The 22,188-nt window shown below is 48.2% G+C and overlaps 1 protein-coding gene across 1 annotated transcript; it reads left to right on the plus strand.

Annotated features, from left to right (window-relative positions):
* Positions 1-4,318: 4,318 nt before the first annotated feature.
* On the plus strand, positions 4,319-21,685 carry CRLF2 (cytokine receptor like factor 2). The gene is made up of 8 exons (XM_029240984.1): positions 4,319-4,400; positions 9,547-9,649; positions 11,715-11,878; positions 12,808-12,941; positions 14,860-15,022; positions 15,747-15,852; positions 18,180-18,264; positions 20,603-21,685. Exons 1-8 carry the CDS (start codon positions 4,319-4,321, stop codon positions 20,867-20,869), a joined length of 1,104 nt encoding a protein of 367 aa, XP_029096817.1. The 3' UTR covers positions 20,870-21,685.
* The last annotated feature ends 503 nt before the right edge of the window (positions 21,686-22,188 follow it).

A 22,188-nucleotide genomic window follows, 5' to 3' on the forward strand; every position in this document is an offset into this window, starting at 1 on the left:
CAGCCAGCCAGCCACTCATTCATCCACCCATATGTTCCTCCATTTGTCCCTCTGTCAGCTTTCAGGATTATACACTTTCTGCATGTCAGACACAGGGTGGACACCATATGCACCCGGGATGTGTAGACACAGACCAACAGAGTCCCACTAAGCCCATCATCATTGCACGATTATGCCAACACGTTACATTTAATTCGGCCTCCACTTAGCTAGTGTTGAACTCGTAATTTCATTTATGAGACTTTATCACATCACACATAAAGACCTTTTCCTTAGCCGAATTGTATTTCCTCGTTCTAGGAGAAGTCCAGGAGACCTGCTCTGGTTCCCCCATTTTTGCCCATGTCATTGGTCACTTCCTCCACCCCTTCCTGGTAATTCTGTGCGAAGCCAGGCTGGGTTTGGGGATAGGTGGGATGGAGCAGGGCAAGACAGGAGGCTGGGATGGGCTACAAAAACGTCAGCTCTTCCAAGACTCACTTGTTTAGAAGGGAGCGTTACTCAGCAGAGGCAGGCCCTTGTACTCAACGTTGTAACTCTCTGGCCGAGAACACACCATGCAATTAAGAAGTGAGTTTTCTTTGGCTTGTGATACAAGTAAGCATTGTGCACTGGTCCATGCTCTACACCGATGGTGTCTCCTGGCCCGTCCTCAGACAGAGCTGTTAACGTAACCGCATGCGGACAAGGCATCCTTCTCCCAGATCCAGATGCGTAGGCCCCCTGAGTTCCACTCACGCCCCCTCCAAAGCCAATCCCTCCGTTTCCAAGGTTCTGGATCAGTACAGCTGCCCATCTTCAAATCTCTCCTCAAACAAATGAAATAGCAAAGAGCTTCCCACTTGGCTCTGTGCTGTAAAAATGCCGCTGTGCTACGTTCATCGCTCCCAGGCCTCTGCTGTCTGCTGAGCGGGGAAACCCTTCTGTCATGCAATAGTTCTCAGTACACAGTAAACCCCAACACGCTTTCGCTGAGATTAATCTGAGAGCAAAGCGCGCAGCTTACGGCGTTCGGCTGCCCCCCCCCCACCCCGTGCCTTTTTGACATTACATCCGGCAGCGCCGGGCAGATTCAGGAACAGACCGGTGCCGGAGTAGAGGTGAGAGGTCGTGTCACGCTGCACATTCTGACACGATTCGGTTCGGCAGAAGCTTGACTTTTAAGGCTGGTGGAACCAACACTGTGGTTCATTATCATTGCTGCGAACCCATCATATCTTGACTTCATGTAAGAAAGAACTGTCTTTTATGGAAATCACGTGGAACCTGATCAGACAGAGATCGCTATTGTGGAGAAATCTGGATGGGTGTGAATTCTTTCCAGCTCCTGCCCAGGGGGTTCGTTGTCGCTTGAGTCTGGGCTGGCCTGTGGCTTGCTTTGGCCAATCAAAGATAGCGGAAGTGACCGGACCTTGTGGAACGTTCCATGCAGTCAAGTCTTCCGGTCAGGGAAGGGGCCAGTCAAGCTGTCAGCTACTACTCAGTCCAGAGGCCAGGTGTGTGAGCGAAGCTTCTAGAACATTCCCACTCAATCAATCCTCCCGTTGACAATGGATCCAGCCGACACCGAATGGAGCATCTGAGCATCTGAGTCCCAACCAGTCTGTGAATCAGGAGACACGACAAGCTGCTGTTCATGGATGCCTCTAAGCTTTGGGGTGTCTTGTGCTACATCCATAGGTCACCAAAATCATTCCCACATGCAGGGGGAGTGGGCAGAATAGCAGAAATAACAGAAACACTGACGTTTTCAGCTCCATTCACACCCACGTTTTATAACCTCCCTCCTCTTTGCTTTTCTCGCTTGCTGACTCACCCTACACATGTGATACGGAGAATAACACACAGCACAGTACCCGTTTGTGGCTTTGAGCGCAGAGGGCGGACAGTGGGAAGGAGACGGCATGCGGTTTGATGTGTCATCTCCACGAGATGACCGTGGCCTCTGAGATTCACGTGCAGTTTGTTTCCATTCTGGAATCCAGAAGGGAGGGGACAGCTCGCCTGCCCATTTTCTCCCCCACCCCACCCGCCCAGGTTTATGCGCCCGTGAAGGGCAGGACCAGAGAACGTAAAACCTTCCCGCGCAGTTCACCGAGGTAGCACAACCCCGGCTATCATGCTTTTCCCACCGGGTCACCCTTCTCGGAGCGGTCCAGCGTCTCAGAGCCGTCAAAACATGGGGGGACAGCCTGTCACAGTTTTCCAGGGAGTGCGAGAGAGCACCGCGGATTCCGAGCCTCTCTTTGTGCCTCTTTGGTCCTCCCGAAGGGCAAACACTCTTTCACGTCATTGACCCGGGGAGCTGTGAGAACCCATCTTCGGGGACCACTCATCTCTGTTCCCATAAAATCCTAATCTCACAGGATCCCCATCCCTGCTGCAGAAGCGCCACGGTGAGGCTTGGCTTTCTTCTCCGACCTCAGAGTGGCCTCCCAGGCCTTTTCTCCCCGTGTGGTCTGCCTGAGTATTTCCTTTTGTAGGTAAAATTTCTGAAATGAACAGTTCCTTCAGAGCAAGGTCTGCTCTGGAAAAGAGCTAGAAGCTCTAGCTGCCCTGGATGGCGGGAAGGAGGGAGCAGTGGGGGGAGATGAAGGGATAAGGGTCCCCCCCCACCAAAGAGAAGCTTGGGGATGCCTGGAGCCCTTTGGCTGTCCTGGCTTGGGGCGGGGGGATGGAGGGAGGGGAGCTCCTGGCACCTGGTGGGTGGAGACCAGGGAAGCTGCTCCGCACCCCACAGGGCCCAGGACGCCTCACATCAGAGGGTCACCCAGCCCCAGATGTCAGGAGTGCCGAGACTGAGAAACCCTGACCTAGCATGAGAGACTTTCTATCAATTATCTATCATCTATCTATCTACCATCTATCTCACTATCATCTATCTACTTTTCTATCACCAGCCTGTCAACAATGTACAGGACCATATATGCATGTCTGTGTCTGTCAATCTATCACCTATCACACTAGGGTGTCCGCGTTGTAATCCCCAAAGGTGTCCACATCCTAATTCCTGGCACCTGCAAATATGTCACCTTACAGGACAAAAGACCTTTTGCAGATGTGATTAAGAATCTGGAGATGGGGCTTCCCTGGCGGTCCAGTGGTTAAGACTCCGTGCTTTCACTGCAGGGGGCCTGGGTTCAATCCCTGGTCAGGGAACCAAGATCCCTCAAGCTGCCGTAGCATGGCCAAAAAATAGAATCTGGAAATGGAAAGAGTGTCCTGAGTTATCCAGGTGGGCACAAGGGCCCTTACTTGCAAGAAGGAAGCAGAAGGTTCAGAGTCAGAGAAGCAGAAGTTGGTGTCACGTGGGGACATGAGCTGAGGAATGTGGGCGCCTCTAGAAGCTGGAAAGGCAAGAAGACAGATACTCCCCTGGAGCCTCCGGAAGGAGCCAGCCCTGCCCACACCTGGATTTCAGCCCAGGGACAGCAGTGTTGGACCTCTGACCTCTGGAAGGATGCCCACGGTGGAAGCACCCCTGATCTGGGGCCAGGAAGACCTGAGTCTCAGCTTGCCCTGCAATACGCCACTGGAAGTCAATCGGCCACTGTCTGCTTCTGGGAAACTGAGTTCTTAACTCTACAATGGAGCAATTGGTGTTTACTCTGCCCATCTCCCGCTGCCCACAGATTCTGTCAGTGGTTATCTGCGAAAGGGCTTTGTAGTTTTGACATGATTTTACAAGCACAGTTATCACGGTGGGTGTTATGTTTCGTTAGAGTCACCCACTCCCGGGGGCACATTTGGAGGCAGACACGGGGGCCATAAACTGGCCACTGGGGATCACTCCAGGCTTGCTTCTGTGGGAAAAAGCCCACCTAGAAATCTCCCTGGTAACATCTGGGAAACGATTCTCCTTGAGCTTCTGCAAGTCCCCAAACTTTGTCCCTTATGGATACCATGCTGTCCCCTGCTTGGCTTGAGGCCATTGGGAGGGGGACCAAGTGTCCCTGCTTCTGGGTGAGCAGCCAGGAAGCCTCAGCAAGATGAGGGCTGCAGGACCGCGCTTGGACCTCGACCTCCAAACGCAGGATTCTCACAACCCACCAGAGGGTGAGAATCCTGGGTGTAGATCATATCTGATAATGTTTCAAGTGAGGTGTATCCGGCGGGGCTGTAAAAGTGCTCGGCGGGGCTGAAAAAATGATCCTGCACTTTTTTTTTTTTTTTGACAAGAGTCATCTTTTAAAATAAAGCATGGCTGTTTCCTGTAGTCATTTCCCGAGTTTCTTTTCCACATTTTAAAGACGGGGTGACCTCTGTACGATGAGCTGAGGCGCTGACCTTCTGCTCACTGCTTTCTCCTCCTTCAAGCATGAGGCGTATCTTTCTGCCCTGGGCAACCTCAGCTATCTTCCTGCTGGGACATTTGATGGCTTCAGAAGAAACGGAGCTGAGTAAGTCAACGCTGGTGAATGTAGCCATTTGTCTGCCTGAAATGCCCTTTCTTTGAACACCTCTGCTCTTTTCTTTTTATGGTGTCATTTGCAACTGCAGTGTTTTCTTTGTCAAAGTGACAAGGGCTTACACAGGTTCCTGAGTCTCGGGCAAAGCTCCATTTGCCTGTTGCAAAGGACCCACTCTTTTTTTTTTTTAATTATTTTTTAAAATTAATTAATTAATTTATTTATGGCTATGTTGGGTCTTCGTTTCTGTGCGAGGGTTTTCTCTAGTTGTGGCAAGCGGGGGCCACTCTTCATCGCGGTGAGTGAGCCTCTCACTCTCGCGGCCTCTCTTGTTGCGGAGCGCAGGCTCAGCAGTTGTGGCTCACGGGCCCAGTTGCTCCGCGGCATGTGGGATGCTCCCAGACCAGGGCTCGAACCCGTGTCCCCTGCATTGGCAGGCGGACTCTCAACCACTGCGCCACCAGGGAAGTCCCAGGACGCACTCTTGACTGAGCTCAGGGTTAGGTCTGAATGGAAAAGAATCAATAGAAGAGCCCTTGGCTGCAGAACTGAGAATCTGGGCTGCTTTGCTGCTCTGTCTGCCTCCAAAGAGGTGAAAGGCTTTTGTTTAAATTAGTATTTCCCTTCCCGTGGTGAGATCATGCCGCCACAGTGCCCCCGAGAAAGACAAGAGCCTCCCCAGTCACCCGTTGTCCGCGGGGTCACCCTTGAATCCCACGGCTGGCCGCGCCTTCTGAGACCGATTATCAGCGTCACCTTTGCTCTCTGTCCGCAGAGCCTGGTTCCTGGGGCTTTTCCAGAGAATTGTTTCCAGGCTGCATGATCACCTTACAAGCTTTGTCAAAAGGCAGCAACAGGAGCGGGGGGACGGGAGGTATCTGGTCCCCTCTTGCACTAGACAGCTTCGATTTGCTTTCCAGCTCAAGGGAGGCCCGGATGGGAGCTGGTGGTGGCACGTTCGTGACATGTAGCTTCTGAACTGTCCCCAGGCATCACCCCATGCTTGACCGTCCACGTCCGAGCTGGCCTCTCGCCTACCTGGTTTGGAAGAGTCCCTAGGGGCCTTCTTTGCTGCAGCCCTGGGGTGGCAAACTGGGTATCAAGTGGACACAGTGAGGAGGGTGAGAGAGCCTGGATGTGGGGTGTCCCCAGGGCTGGCACCCACATAATTCCCTAGCTCTGTGCAATGCCCGGTGCTCTGTTTTCACGTGGCCGAATCGAGGACTCCATCTGCCAGCGACAGAAGGCAGAGGGAGGAGAGATTTGGCTGCGATCAGAGCTCCCTGTGGCCACAGATTCCTTGAGACCCATAGCTTCCTTCTGACAGCCCCCCTCTACCTGCCACCACTGCGCACGTGGAGTTTGAGTGAAGAAAGAGCCCTTTAGACCAGTTCTAGATTCTGACCCACTTGAAGCACATCCGTGGGCAGAAGTAGGGATTAAGGTTGTGGATGCACAGAGGGTCCCACCCGAGGCGGTTCTCATCCCTCTGTGAAGCCGGGCTCACTCAGAACCTTTGTAGGAACTTCCTGGAAAATGCAGAACTTGCTTTATGAAAGACCTTTGTGTGCCCAGAACCTTTGTAGGAACTTCCTGGAAAATGCAGAACTTGCTTTATGAAAGACCTTTGTGGTTTGCCTGCTTTTCTTTTGCCCGAGGTCATCACAGGTGTGTGAACACCTGCGGTCCCACTGGGCACAGTCTTAGGAAAGCCTCCCCCCATCCCACCCGAGGTCCCGGAGCTGCGCAGAGAGGTCCCTCCGGGGCCACTTCCACCCCGTCGATCCATTTTGAACCAACAGATTCAGACTTCACGACTCCACTGGGGATTCAGATCGTATTTCCACATAAGGCTACTGTGTTTCTGTTGGGGCCAGTGATAATGCACATTTGCCCCGAACACGCCTAACCCTCGTGAACCCTTGTGAACCGGTGTCAAAAGAAGCACGAGGAAATCGACACCCAGAGACACCCCCCCCACCCCCACCCTTGCCTTGGTACAGACAACCTTTGTCACCAGGGCTGTCCTGGTACACTTTGCCATTTACACCTTCATCTCTTAAAATTTCCGAATAAGTTCATAATATCCCATAAAATCAGCACATACTTTCTAAGCAACAATGGGTCCTGATGGCCCTGAGTTCTTTCCGTTCAGGAGCCGACATTCAGGTGGGAACAGTGAAATCACAGGAATGAGATGGTATCTCTCAGTGGCAATGGTGCCACCAGGATTGTTAACCACCGATGGCCCAGGTTGGCAGGTAATTTCTGGAGAGATGGAGGTGTTTCTGATGGTACTGGAGAAATAGAATCAAAACTGGCATTTCTCGCCAACCCAGAATTCTTCTCCACCAAGGTAGAGATAAGAGAGACACGGTTTCATGACTGAATAAGCGTTGAACAAGACTGCGCTCTGATGCACATGAGAAAGAGGTTGACAAGACACAAACCCTCTTCTAGAGCAAGGTGGACACCAGCCACTGCACCCGCGCTCTCAAACGGGAGGACGTCCCAGCACCATTTGTAACCATAATTCTTCCTAAACTCACCTTCCAGTTGGAGGGACCACCTGGGTCAGATCATTGGCTTTCTCCAAGGGAAAAATTAACTCCTGTCTTTATGACTGAAGGTGCTTTTATGACTTTGAGCCAGACTCTTAGCCCCTCACAGAAATGGGGCACCACACCGTTTATGTTTGCTCTTCAAAGAGTTGGCTCCCTTGAGAAAGATATGCCTAGGTCCCAAATCTGGCAAAAGCTCACTAACTTCTAAAAGTCTCTACATATATTTCAAAGGGATGAAGAAAAAACTTACACATTTTATTTATTTATTTTTTAAAATATATTATGAGGGCTTCCCTGGTGGCGCAGTGGTTGAGAGTCTGCCTGCCGATGCAGGGGACACGGGTTCGTGCCCCGGTCCGGGAAGATCCCACAGGCCGCGGAGCGGCTGGGACCGTGAGACATGGCCACTGAGCCTGTGCGTCCGGAGCCGTGCTCTGCAACGGGAGAGGCCACAACAGTGAGAGGTCCGCGTACCGCAAACAAACAAAGAAAAAATAATAATAATAAAATATATATATATGTGTATGTATATATATATATATATATATATATATGAGTTTTGGGACTGCCCTGCCCTGGTGGCGCAGTGGTTAAGAACCCACCTGCCAGTGCAGGGGACATGGATTTGAGCCCTGGTCCAGGAAGATCCCACATGCCGCGGAGCAACTAAGCCCGTGTGCCGCAACTACTGAGCCTGTGCTCTAGAGCCTGCGAGCCACAACTACTGAGCCCACGTGCCACAACTACTGAAGCCTGCGTCCCTAGAGCCCGTGCTCCACAACAAGAGAAGTCACCACAATGAGAAACCCGTGCACCGCAATCAAGTGTAGCCGCCACTCGCCGCAACTAGAGGAAGCCCGCGCGCAGCTACGATGACCCAACGCAGCCAAAAATAAACAAATAAAACAAACAAATAAATAAATAAATTTATAAAAAATATATATTATGAGTTTTAAAATTGAGATATAGTTGATTTATAATATTATATATGTTTCAGGTATACAACATAGGGATTCACAATTTTTTAAAGATTATACTCCATGTATAGTTATTATGAAATATTGGCTATATCCCCTGTGTTATACAATATATCCTTGTAGCTTATTTATTTTATACGTAATAGTTTGTACCTCTTAATCCTCTACCCCTATCTTGCCACTCGCCCCCTTCCCTCTCCCCACTTGTAACCGCTAGTTTGTTTTTGTATCTGTGAGTCTGCTTCTGTTTTGTTACATTCACTAGTTTGTGTCGTATTTTAGATCCCACATTTAAGTGATATCATGTGATATTTGTCTTTCTCTGACTTACTTCACCTAGTCTGATCGTCTCTAGGTCCATCCATGTTGCTGCCAATGGCATGATTTCATTCTTTTTTATGGCTGAGTAGTATTCCATTGTACATACGTACCACATCTTCTTTATCCATTCCTTTGTTGATGGACATTTGAGTTGCTTCCATGTCTCGTCTATTGCAAGTAGTACTGCTATGAACATTGGCGTGCATGTGTCTTTTCAAATTAGAGTTTTTGTTTTTTTGCGATAAATGCCCAGGAGTGGAATCGCTGGATTCTATGGCAGCTCTATTTTTATCTTTTAGAGAAACTGCCGTAGTGTTTTCCACAGTGGCTGCACCAATTTGCATCCCTACCAACAGTGTACCAGGGTTCCCTTTTCTCCACACCCTCGCCAACATTTATTATTTGTGGTCTTTTTGATGATGGCCATTCTGACAGGTGTGGAGCCTAAGTAGCGTCTAAAGCAAACACTGAAGGACTCACTTGACCTTGAGCTTTTCCTCGACTCGTCATGTGTGGCGTTCTGAGTAAGACAGTGACTTTGGTGGATGGGAGACAGTGTCCAGTTCCTCTCTGTGTGCCCACAAAACATGGTGCCATTGGACACACAGTCGGCACTCACTGTTTACTCTTCACACTAACTGATAATCATTACCTCTTGCCAACGAGAGAAGAAAGTCAGCTGTAATCTTGCACTGACTGTTGTCTCTCAAAGTGATTGAGTTTTCTCACCAACCTTCATAGATCCTGCAGTTCTTACAGACATAAGTCATGACCGGTTTGTTTGTGAGAATCTTGGTTTTCTCTGTCCCTTTAAAGCACTCTATCATTCTTGTATTATAAGTATGAAACACATAACAGACTCTGGACACATAGTAAGAATATAAAATATCTTGTTGATAATTACAGATAGATGACATAGGTAACAGATAGATGATGACAAGATAGATGATAGATAGGTAGATAGACGATATAGAAGATAGATACATAAATAGATAGTAGATAAATAATAGCTAGATGATGACGATGATAGATACATAGATAATAGAGATAGATAGATAGATAATAGAGGTAGATAGATAGATGGATAGATAGATATAGATATCATGTTGAAATGATAATATTCTGGATATATAGGATTAAATAAAATATATCATCAAATTTTTTTTAAAAAGCACTATATCATTCTTATAACATGAGTGCTGACATCATTTTACAAATTTCAAGCTCTTTCCAGCATTGCCTCAAAGTCTACTCTATTTGTGTCTTTTTACCCAGGAGAAACATTGCAGCTTCAAATCATCAACTTTAATTTCGAAACTGTGAAGGTTACATGGAATGCAAGTGAATACCCCGGGACTAATTTGACATTCCTCCAAAAGTAAGTGCCCTGAGGAAGGGAAAACCATGCCTATGGCTAAAATATTTCCTCTTCTAAGATGTCAACAGCTGGGAGGCCGGCCCAGGACGTGAACGTGTGAAGGATCAGAAGGTGCAAGTGTGAATGTGTGTGCCCTCTAGCTCTCAGGCCTCACCACAGCTGCAGCCACAGCTCCCAGACCTTCTAACGGAGTGATGACTGACTCATGCTCGAAACCACCGAGATTCTTTTTTTTTTTTTTTAAATAGATATTTGATTATATCTTTTTTCTTTTTTTTAATGAATTAATTTATTTTTGGCTGCGTTGGGTCTTCCTTGCTGCGCACAGGCTTTCTCTAGTTGCAGCGAGCAGGGGCTACTCTTTGTTGCGGTGCGCGGGCTTCTCATTGCGGTGGCTTCTCTTGTTGCGGAGCACGGGCTCTAGGCACGCGGGCTTCAGTAGTTGTGGTTCGCGGGCTCTAGAGCGCAGGCTCAGGAGTTGTGGCGCACGGGCTTAGTTGCTCCGGGGCATGTGGGATCTTCCCAGACCAGGGCTCGAACCCGTGTCCCCTGCATTGGTAGGCAGATTCTTAACCACAAGGGAAGTCCCGCATCCATTTCTTTAATCGTAAAGGAGATAATTCTTCGTCTCGTCATTGCTTGGGTTTGAGATCTTAAGGATGGAGTATAAGCTGGTCTCACACTCGATCCTATAGGCTTCTTCTTAATATTGCAGGGAAGCCTCAAAGATGCACCCAATCTTGGGACATCCCTATTAAAAGTGTCTCCTGGAAGGGACAGTTAGGGAGTTTGGGATTGACATGTACACACTGCTACATTTAAAAAGGATAACCAGGGACTTTCCTGGTGGCGCAGTGGTTAAGAATCCGCCTGCCAATGCAGGGGACATGGGTTTGAGCCCTGGTCCGGGAAGATCCCACATGCCCCGGAGCAACTAAGCCTGTGCGCCACAACTCCTGAGCCTGCGCTCTAGAGCCCGCGAGCCACAATTACTGAGCTCGTGAGCCGCAACTACTGAAGCCCACGTGCCTAGAGCCCGTGCTCCACAACAAGAGAAGCCACTGCAATGAGAAGCCCGCGCACCGCAACGAAGAGTAGCCCCCGCTCACCGCAACTAGAGAAAAGCCCACGCGCAGCAACAAAGACCCAATGCGGCCAAAAATAAATAAATTTTATTTTTAAAAAAAAGGATAACCAACAAGGACCTACTGTGTAATACAGGGAACTCTGCTCAGTGTTATGTGGCAGCCTGGATGGGAGGGGAGGCTGGATACACCTATATGCACGGCTGACTCACCTCGCTGTGCACCTGAAGCTGTCACAACACTGTTAATCAATCAGCTCTACTCCAATATAAAATAAAAATGCCTCTGAGTCAAGGGCTGGGTTACTCTGCAGGTCAATTACTTTCCTAGGGCGGCGGCAACAAAGTACCCAAAACTGGGCAGCTTAAAACAAAGAAAATTCATCCTCCCCCATCCTGGAGACCAGATGTCTGAGGTCAAGGTGTCCCAGGGCCACGCTCCCTCCTGAGGCTCCAGGGGAGGCTCCTTCCTGCCCCTTCCAGCTTCTGGGGGCTCCAGGCGTCCCTGGGCTTGTGGCCGCCTCCCTCCCGTCTCTGCCTCTGTCTTCCCGGGGCTTCTCCTCTGTGTCTGTGTCTCTCGTCTTCTGTCTCTTAGAAGGACCCTGTCATGGGGTGTAGGGCCACCATCATCCAGGAGGACCTCATCTCAGACCCCTCACTTCATCACATCTGCAAAGATCCTATTTCCTAACGAGGTCCTGTTCCCAGGTTCCGGGGTTAGTATAGATACGTAGGCATGCCATTTGGAGGGCCACAATTCAAGTCCTACAAGATCCATTCAAGGGGTGTAAACATTTGAGAGAGGGGTACTTTTCTGTTTCGACAGGTCTCGCTGTAGTTTTGTAAGGGGAGGGGGTCATTGAAGCGAGTGACGTGGTACCCAATCTGAGTCAGTGACAGAGTCATGGAGCAAAGGAACGGCCCTTGAGTTGTTATTTTTAAGATGCTACATAGCTGAACTTTTCTCTTTTTAAATCACAGGTTAAGCAGCAATGAGGCATACAGACCATGCTCCAAGTATACCCTTCAACAAGGTTACACTGCCGGGTGCCTCTTGGAAGTAGAAAAAGATGAAGTTCTATATTTTTCCATCAGGAATGGAACACACCCCCTTCTCAGCAAGAGTCTGTGGATCAGCAGTTACCGTACGTGCTTTAGTACCTTGAGGGTTGACTGTCCATTTTGGACTAGGATACATCATACAAAGGTAGTGAAACCCTCTCTCCAAAGATTCATGTTTTGGTCTAGATTTCTGTGAGGCAGAGTTTCTTCCCCCCCCCCCCCCCGTTTTGAGGGATGGGATGTCACAGGTCCATCTCAGAATCCCATGAGAGCTATGGACCCCCTACTGAAAACAATCCCTCATAGACATTGTATAAGTCTCCTCGGGCTGCCATAAAAAATTTTCAGAAATTGGGTTGCTTAAAATAAACATTATCTTCCAGTTCTGGACACCAGAAATTCTACAGTCGAGATGTGGGTAGGGTTGGTTCCTTCTGGAAGTTTGGAGGGAGAATCTGCTCCAAGCCTCTCCCTCAATTCTTGGGAGCTGCTCGTAACCTTGGGCGTCCCTGGGCTTGGGGCCGCCTCCCTCCCGTCTCTGCATCCGTCTTCACGTGGCTTCTCCTCTGTGTCTGTGTCTCTTCTCTTCTAATAAGGACACCAGTCATACTGGATTAGGGCTCACGCTACTCCAGGATGACCTCATCTTATCTTAAACAATTACACCTGTAATGATCCTCTTTCCAAAGATTCTGAGGTGCTAGGGTCCAGGACTTCAAAGTGTCTTTTTCTGGTGGGAGACAATTCATCCCATAACAGATATAAAAAAGTTTTTCAAGCAATTTCAGAGAGCTCTTTCCACGAGACACCTAAGGGTCCTTGGAGAGCTGGCTAAAAGTTCTATTGTCAATGTACTAAAGACAAGGAAACCCCACATCTCATAAGGTATTAGAGGAAGGATTGGAACAGTGAGAGGAAAGTGAATCCAAGGCCAGTTACCACTGTAATTTCAGAGATGTGGAATGTTTATCTTGGTAGAGGTGTTAGTCATTGTGCTATTTCTCCTTCTTAGTGAAACCCAGATCCCTGAGTGATCTGAGCTTCCAGTGGCATCAGGGAGCAGTGACAGTGACTTGCTCTGACCTGTGGTACAAAGGTCTCGTGTATGAAATCCAGCACAAGAGCACCTTTGACGCCGAGTGGCAGGTGAGGGCAGGGACGTCTTCTCAGGCCAGGTGTACGTAAGTATCCCCAAGATGCGAACGGTGGAGAAAGATGGAGAGACACAGAGACAAAGATATTGAGATTTATTTTAAGGACTTGGTCATGTGATTGTGGAACCCGGTGTATGTGACAGAAGCAGGGGGCACTCATCCAAAAAGGGAGAAGACGGACAAATGGCTGGAATCAGTAGAATAGAATCACTGCTCACCAAAGAAATACACATTAAAATAGAGGGATACTTGGCTTCCCTGGTGGCGCAGTGGTTAAGAATCTGCCTGCCAATGCAGGGGACACGGGATCGAACCCAGGTCAGGGAAGATCCCACGTGCCATGGAGCAACTAAGCCCGGGAGCCACAACTACTGAGCCCACGTGCTGCATCTACTGAAGCCCACGTGCCTAGAGCCCGTGCTCTGCAACAAGAGAAGCCACCGCAATGAGAAGCCCGCCCACCGCAACAAAGAGTAGCCCCCACTCACCGCAACTAGAGAAAGCCCGTGCGTAGCAACGAAGGCCCAACACAGCCAAAAATAAATAATATAAATAAATTAAAATTAAAAAAAAAATAGAGGGATACTGGAGTTCTCCTAAATAGCTGATCATAAAATGTGACCATTTTTAATGATGTTGAACACCAGGAAACTTTAAGACCTCCGTCCTTGTTGCGATCAATTAATTCCCTTTGCAGAAATCAATCCTCAGGGAATAATTCAAAATGTGGATGAGGCTGTATGCACAAAGACGTCTATCGAAGCATTATCTAAAATAAATACATGGACTTAGGGACCACCTATGTGGCATACAGCAGGAGAATAGTCAAACAAATTATGGTACATTTATAATAAAATATTTAAGAGCCATCAAAAGGTATTTTGAAGAATATTTAGTGATAAGAAGCAATACGTACATTAAATATTGTGTTCAATGAGTACCATACCCCCGGAAGGAGAGAAATGATATCAATTTGTTAATGGTGATTGTATTTTGGAGCTAGAATAAAGACGGGTTTTAAGTGTCTTATTTTGCCTTTGTGTGTGTGTATGTGTGTGTGTGTGTGTGTGTGTTTGTGTGTGTTTTCTAAAGTCTCAAATGTAAGCATGCATTACTTTTCTTTCTTTTTAAAATAATTAATTAATTAATTTGGGGGCTGTGTTGGGTCTTTGTTGCTGCGTGTGGGCTTTTCTCTAGTTGCGGCGAGCGGAGGCTACTCTTTGTTGCGGCGCACGGGCTTCTCATTGCGGTGGCTTCTCTTGTTGCGGAGCACGGGCTCTAGGCGCACGGGTTTCAGTAGTTGTGGCACGCGGGCTCAGTAGTTGTGACTTGCGGGCTCTAGAGCGCAGGCTCAGTAGCTGTGGCGCACGGGCTTAGTTGCTCCGTGGCATGTGGGATCTTCCCAGACCAGGGCTCGAACCCATGTCCCCTGCATTGGCAGGCGGATTCTTAACCACTGTGCCACCAGGGAAGCCACAGCATACATTACTTTTATATTCATAAAAAAAGTTACTAGGGAAATATAGCCAATATTTTATAATAACTGTAAATGAAGTATAACCCTTAAAAATTGTGAACCACTATATTGTACACCCGTAACATATAATACTGTACAGCAACTATACTTCTATTTTAAAAAATTACTTTTTTTTTAAAGAAAGAACTTAGTAATTCTTCAAAAGCGTCTGTCATCATGTTTGTCATAACGAATTTTTTTTCCTTTTTGGAGGGAGGTGTAGAGGTGCTGCCACATTTGTTTTTGCTGCTGTTTGAAGGATAAATATCTGGGCAGAGAGAGGAAGTGAAACAAGAGAGGGAAGTCCTGCAAGGAGGAATCTTGTGTGAATCCCTGGTAGAAGATGAAAAAGTCTGGGTCAATCATGGGTCATCGTGTCTGTTTTTCCCTCTAGTCCAAGGAGGCAAAAACCTGCAATGTCACGCTTGACAGTTTGGATGCTGAGAAGTGTTATTTCTTTCGGGCCAGAGTGAAAACGCTGGAGTCCAGCTACGGCTCTGACACATACCCAAGTGACTGGTCAGAGGTGATACGCCAGCAGAGGGGCAAGCTAACAGGTAATGTCACGCAGCATCGCTGCACAACATGGTCCGGCACCCTACGTTGGGGGGAGGGTGGAATGGGGCACCTGAAAACACGGATGACCCCAAGTCCTGCTCCAGAGGTCACGGTGGAAGCAATTCCTCTTCTAGATTCCAACATTATTGGACTAATTTTCTTTTTTATTTCATAGCAAGTATAATGTGTCATTTATGAATGTGGTTCCATGGATATACGTACAGATGCATAGAGAGATCTATAGATAAATAGGTGATAGATGGATAGATTGATAGATGATAGATGATGATAGATAGATGACATATATAGATAGATAGACATAGATGGATGATAGGTGATAGATAGCTAGATAAATGGATAGGTAAGTAGACAGATATATATCGTAGATAGATAAGTAGATAGGTAGGTAGGTTAAATAGATAGATGATAGATCGATAGATGATAGATAGATAGATAGATGATAGATATGGATAGACCAAAGAAAGCCCTGATATCCTCAAATACCCCTGGCAGTGAGTTAAATCTACTCTCCCTCCTTCCTGATGTTTGCCTGTCCAGTGTCACCATCTCTCTTTCCAGGATATTTCACACCAAAATCAAGATTTGCTGACCCTGACATTTATAAAGGAAAAAAAAAATGTGGGTGGCAGGGTTTGGAGTGTGATCTAGTATTATGTTGAAATTATCTTGATAACTTACAGCCCCCATTCTGTTTTGCTTTAGATTTGTGCCAGGAAAAGAGCCTTTTCCCAAATTTTATTTTAATTGCTGGCATGGTCACCTTCCTGATAGCCTCCCTTCTCCTTCTGCCTTTATGGAAACTACGGAGGTAAGGATGACCCTGACAGAATCCTCAGACACATGGGCTTTGGTTCCAATATGTCCCTGAATTGGGGGGAGGGGGGAAAGAATTGTCTGATATGATTATTTAGCTGAATATCACTTTCTCTATAATACACACTTTGCCAGTGGTATATGACAAGAAATTTGAGAGGGAAATAATGCCAAAGGTGCAGAGATATCTGCAGAATTCATTGACAAATATTCTCTTGGAGACAGTAGGATATAAGAATGCTCATTCCTATGAGAGCGTTACCTTGCTTCAAACACACGCCCCATTGAGCTGTGCCCTCCTGTCATGTTACAATGACAGGTACTTAAAACACTTTTAATTTTTATTGAGATTTATTAAATGAGACAATTTGGTGAGTGACGTGAGAAGAACTGGACAAGAAGAAAGCTTGTCTGGTTTGTAAATCCATTTACAGATACAGCAAAACAATATTCTTTGAGACCATAGAAAGCATTTCAAAAATATGATATTAAATATTTCTCCCCATTAACCTTCCGTGCAATAATTTAACAACCGCTATTTCCATCTTTCTTTAAACGTACTTGCGCCCGGGCCTTTTACTTCTTGATGATGTTTGAAGGCACTGATGCCCAGGGCCGTGGGTGCCATCTTTGTTTCTTAGGATGAGGTTTCCATAGCAACGACTGGAGTGATGCATAGAGAAACATGGACCGCCATTCTGGACAACTCAGGCTGGGTCTGAGCTAGGCTAAGTTAGACAATTTCAAGGACGTCCCGTCATGGTTGGATACAGCATGGAGCAGCTTCTCTTGATTCTTGCAAATCGCCCCATTTTTTCTTCAGTCTGCTCTTCTCTCTTTGACCAGCTCAAACAGATGCCTGCAATATGGTTCTCTGCAAGGGAGTAGATGAAGCAATCAGATAAGCGTGTTGACAGGTGACATGTCTGATGTTTTTAATACAAAACTGAAATCATCCCTGAGGGAATCTGAGGGGTACACTTCTTGGAAAAAACTAACACTTGTCCTGTCTTCAAGGAAGTCCCTGTTCACGACGAGTGGTGAAATCAACTGTATTATTTTCCTGGGGTTGCCATAACAAAGCACCCCAGACTGGGGGGGGGGGGCTCAAACAACAGACGTTTATTTCTCCCAGTACTGGAGGCTTGAGTCTGAGGTCCAGGTGCGGGCAGGGCTGGTTCCTCCTGAGGCTTCTCTCCTGGGTGTGTAGACGGCCCTCTCCTCCCTGTGTCCTCACACGGTCGTCCCTCTGTGTGCATCTGTGTACTAATCTCCTCTTCTTTTAAGGACACCAGTCACATAGGGTTAGCATCTTATAGATGAAAACCTCTTAGGTTCTGTATCTGGGGGCCTGCGAATTAAACTGACCAAAGACAGAGTAACGTAAGAAAATGCATGTTTCTTTACTGATGTAATGTTTTTAAGCGCATGGAGATTCGTAGAAAGGAAGTGAACACCTAACAAGGCAGTTAATTCGGGGGCTTCTGTACCATTTTAACAAAAGGTAATAATTTGTGGAGAAGTGGAAAAGGAAGACAAATGAAAAGGGAGTTTGGATGTGGGTAAATAGTGGGAGGGTGACTAAGAAATGTGTAGGGGAAACTACAGGCAGATAAAGGCTGTCTGTGTGGAAGCATCTTGGTGTCATCTCAGTGATGTGACTCGTCCATTTCGAGGTAAAGGAGGCGGGGGCACCTTTACAAATGGAATTTTTTTTTTTTTTTTGTAAAGAGGGAAATTTGTGGTCTGCTTTTAGGTGGGTGGGGGAGGGCAGAGGGCTTCTCCTACCTCTGCTGTTTCTCAGGTGCCTTCACCTCCAAATACACAATATCCCCAAGTGGCATATTTTGGGGTGGTGTATCCTGTTCACATTCATACCCCATGTCTATGACCTCATTTCACCTTAATTACCTCCTAAGAAGTACAACCTCCAGATACGGTCAGATTGAGGGGTCAGGGTTTCAAGTTACGAATTTGGGGAGGTGGGGACACAATTCAGTCCATAATGTCAACAGAAATAGTGATTCCTAGGTAATAAGAATTGCTCTTTTGCAGAGATGGGCTCCATGCCCCTAATATCACATTCCTGGTGAGGGCTTCACGTGGATGCTGGGAGCAGGGTACCTGCGAGGGTAGGAGTGGGGCACATGTTTTGAAATTGGGGACGCAGTTCCGCCAAGGTGTGCAGCCTCTGGGGTCAAAGTCTGCAGCCATCCCGGGCCCCTCATGGCGGGGCGGTGGGTGGGGTCTGTCCGCCTGGACGTCCACAGCCCTGCTCAGGGGCGCCAGCCTGTCTGACCAGACTCTCCATGTCCATTTCAGGGTTAAGAAGGTTCTCATGCCCAGTGTGCCGGATCCCAGATTCACCTTCTCTGGGCTCTTTGAGTCTCACCAAGGTAACTTCCAGGTAAGCGCCATCTCCTTGGGCATGAAAAACAGGCTTGCTTTGTGCTGTCCTACTACCTCCCCTGTGCACCATGTAAAACCCCGCTTTTATTCCAGCAGCCTCTTTAAATGCCTGGGAGCCTTTTTGCATTTGAAAGCAGCAGCACGTTCTTTTCTCTTTTGGTCAGAGAGAGTAGATCCAAGGGCCTCCGAGGGTGGCTTCTCTTGAAATCAGCCCCAGAGATCAGTGGCCCCCACTACGGGATTTTCCAGCCTAATCACTTTCTGATCTTATCAGGAAGTTGTGTTCTTAATCTGTTCCCTCTGCAGAGCTGACAACAAAACCTACACTTCCTTTTTCAAACTTTATGGTTGTTGTTTCATTCACATGACAAATGCTTAAGGAGTTGGGAGGAATGAGACAGAGGGAATCAGCACCGCGTCCCCAGGACATTGCCAGCAGTGGACACCCAGGCGTAGACTCTACAGGACCATGGGATCAGAGTTATGCCAGTTCCCTGCGGCTGCCGCAAACGGCGGGGTTCAAAACATCACACATTCATCCTCCCCCATCCTGGACACCAGACGTGTGAGGTCCAGGTGTCCCAGGGCCGCGCTCCCTCCAGAGGCTCCGGGGGAGGGTCCTTCCTGCCCCTTCCAGCCCCTGGGGGCTCCAGGCGTCCCTGGGCTTGTGGCCGCCTCCCTCCCGTCTCTGCCTCTGTCTTCATGGGGTTTCTGCTCTGTGTCTGTGTCTCTCCTCTTCTGTCTCTTAGAAGGACCCTGTCATTGGATGTAGGGCCACCCTCCTCCAGGAGGACCTCGTTTCAGACCCTTCACTTCATCACATCTGCAAGGACCCTATTTCCAAATAAAGTCCCATTCCCAGGTTCTGAGGGTTAGCACTGGGGCATATCTTTATTTTGGAAGGGATGCACTATTTAACCTTCCAGAGGAGCAAAAAGGTGAATTTTAGAACTACTTATAGGTGTAGGAGAGGGAAAGAAATGGAAAGAAAACCCACAAAAACATGCCTCTATCCTGTTAAGTTCTGTCTCTGATACCTGCAAATTAAACAGACAAAAAAAAAAAAAAAGATTAAGAAGAGAAAAGGTTTATTTTGTGTGCACATGAAAACAAGTGAAAACCCCCAAGAAGTAGTTACAGACCTGGAGGGTGATGTGCCATTTTAACAAAGGGTGATAGAGTGTGGAGGAGACACCAAGTAAAAGAAAAGGGGTTGGGGACTTGGGGGTGGCAGGCAAGATATGAGAAGGTGACTAGGAAATGCATGAGAAATAAGGGTTCTTTAGTAAGATTTTATGCGGACTCAAGTTCTCCCAGGTGATAAGTGTTGTCTCTGGAGTTGGAAGGGTCAGGGTGACCGTTTACAAATGTACATTTCCTTGCCAAAAGGGACATTTATGCCCTGCTATTCTAGGGAGGATAAACGGAGAGCAGAGAATCCTCTCTGCAGCGGTGCATTCTCCATTGCCTGCAGCTGAAAATAATCCTTGTGCCAAAGCGGCATATTTAGGGGTGTCCCAGTTCCTTTCAAGGGAGAAGAGAGGGGGTTACAGCAGAGTTTAGGACAGGAAATCTGAAGTTTTTCAATACTTGGGGCTAGAAGAAGGAGATGGGGGAGGCTGGGCCGGGGAAGGGAGATGTTATAGGGAACAGAGGAGTCACCCGGTGGAATACAGTCCCCTGGAGCACCCTATTCCAGATGTGCTCCCAGCCAGCATCAGGAAATCCCAGGGCACCTGTTAGGATTCAGCATCTGGGCCCCCTGGACCTGCTGAGTGACAATCCTCCTTCTGAAAAGTCACCCCCATCTCAGAGAACATACCTGCGGGGTGGGGGCGGGGGGAGGAATCTGTGTTTCCTGTTTTGGGTTCCGGAAAAGCCCCTCAGGCGGTCCTCATGTGTGAGGAGTGACCACAGACCAGCCGCTTTGAGGCTGATGACAAAAGACAGGTCTGGGGCTTCCCTGGTGGCACAGTGGTTGAGAGTCCGCCTGCCGATGGAGGGGACACGGGTTCGTGCCCCGGTCCGGGAAGATCCCACATGCCGCGGAGTGGCTGGGCCCGTGAGCCATGGCCGCTGAGCCTGCGCGTCCGGAGCCTGTGTTCCGCAACGGAAGAGGCCGCAGCAGTGAGAGGCCCGCGTACCGCAAAAAAAAAAAAAAAGGGCAGGTCTGAAACCACAAGCTCTATGCCAAGATGCTAAACATGAGAGCTTTTTTGTTCTGCTGGGGGTGGCATCACCTCCGGAGGGAGGCTGCCAGGGTCCCGGGGATGCACGGGCCCCGAGGGGAGGGGTTTGCTGCACGGAGCCTGAGTCACAGTGTTTTATCCTGGCAGGAGTGGATCAAGGACACGCAGAACGTGGCTCATGTGAATAAGATGGAAGACGGGGAGAGGGAGTCTATCCCGGAAGAGGCCGTGGTGGTCCAGCTGGCCGAGATGCCCAAGACAGCGGTGACGAGCCCTGTGTACCGGCAGACAGCGGAGGAAGAGGCCACCGGGGAGCCCGGCCAGCTCCCTCGCCAGCTCCCCCAGGGCGGTGAGGTGGTCTCTCTCGGGGATGTTACGTTTGTGATGAGTGACAACTCATACGTGATGTTCTGAGGGGGTGCAAACTCAAAAGCCAACATCAAAATCTACGTTGACATTGTAGGACCCAGGACACCATCTCAGGGGCTAAAAACCGCTGTGAAGGGAACTCCCCAGAACCGAGGATGCTGGTGTCTGGGGTCACCCAACATCGCACCCATCCAACCAATGCATCCCATCCATGTCGATATCCAAGGGCTTGAAGGCAGATTCCCTATAGGTGGCAGACCGTTGGTTGGGCTTGTTCTTGCTGTCACCTGGCACGTTGTCACGGTTCACTTAAATCGTAAGGAAGGACAGCCAGTGGCCTGAGACCACCTTCCTTCGCACGTGCCCACCCAGTCCTGCCCTTTCGCCATTACTACTCGCACCTGAGTGGTTCCTCGGATCTTTTGCTATGCGGCACCTGTACCCAGCAGGTGAGGCACGGCACCCCCAGGTACAAAAGGAATTCTGCGTTACCAACAACAACCAGCCACCCAGCTCTTGATCTAAAAGGGAAAAACCCTCTTTGCAAGCATTGAGGCATTTTATTAAGCAGACTGTTTTAATTCCTGAGTCCACACTCAGGACATCACTCCTAAGAGATATTTGAAGGTAAAAACCCTGCATGAGCATTTGAGACATTCCCCGCTGAGTGTGCATTATTATTTTTTTTTAATATTGAAATAAAAAGAAAAAAAAGTGTTGGCATGAGAACTGCGGTGAGATGTCAACATCTAGCTGATACGTGTGGAGACAGTGGACAATGTTAGTTTGATGCCCTCAAGCTTCACGTACAGGATGTGTCTAGATTTCTAGATTATTGAGATCTAGTTGTTTTTTCTTTGTTTTTTTTTTTCAGGCTGGCACTGAGTTTATCTTGTCTCTCTCTGCAGGGTGCAGTGAAGAAACTTGATCAGATATACCTGGAGTCTGTGTGTGTGTGTGTGTGTGTGTGTGTGTGTGTGTGTGGTGTTGGGGATTTATAATTTAACAAAATCTCTCCCCACCCCAGAAAATTCCTCCACAAAGATAGAAATGGAAAGAAAACACTTTTATTAGTGAACAAACACCAAGCCAGAATACAACACACATCGCGGGCAGCCCGCTAACGGTTTGCAAACATAGAAGGACTCTCACCCTATTTCTGAGCTCAGCAACCCGTTCCCCCTGCATTCTCAAGACAACATTGCTAATTGTCTCCTCTCTGTAGGATGTAGGTGTTGCAGTTTGGGGCCAGGTTTCCAGCTGCAGTAAGGCCACTCTCTTCCCTGGAAGCTGGGAGGTGGGCCTTATGTGATTGTTCCCGTTTGGGAAGGTCATTCCTGGGTCAGAGCTGTGGTGCAGGGTTG

The sequence above is a fragment of the Monodon monoceros genome, unplaced genomic scaffold (assembly GCF_005190385.1).
Source record: "Monodon monoceros isolate NGI ecotype Baffin Bay Population unplaced genomic scaffold, NGI_Narwhal_1 Super_Scaffold_22, whole genome shotgun sequence".
Lineage (NCBI taxonomy): Eukaryota > Metazoa > Chordata > Mammalia > Artiodactyla > Monodontidae > Monodon > Monodon monoceros.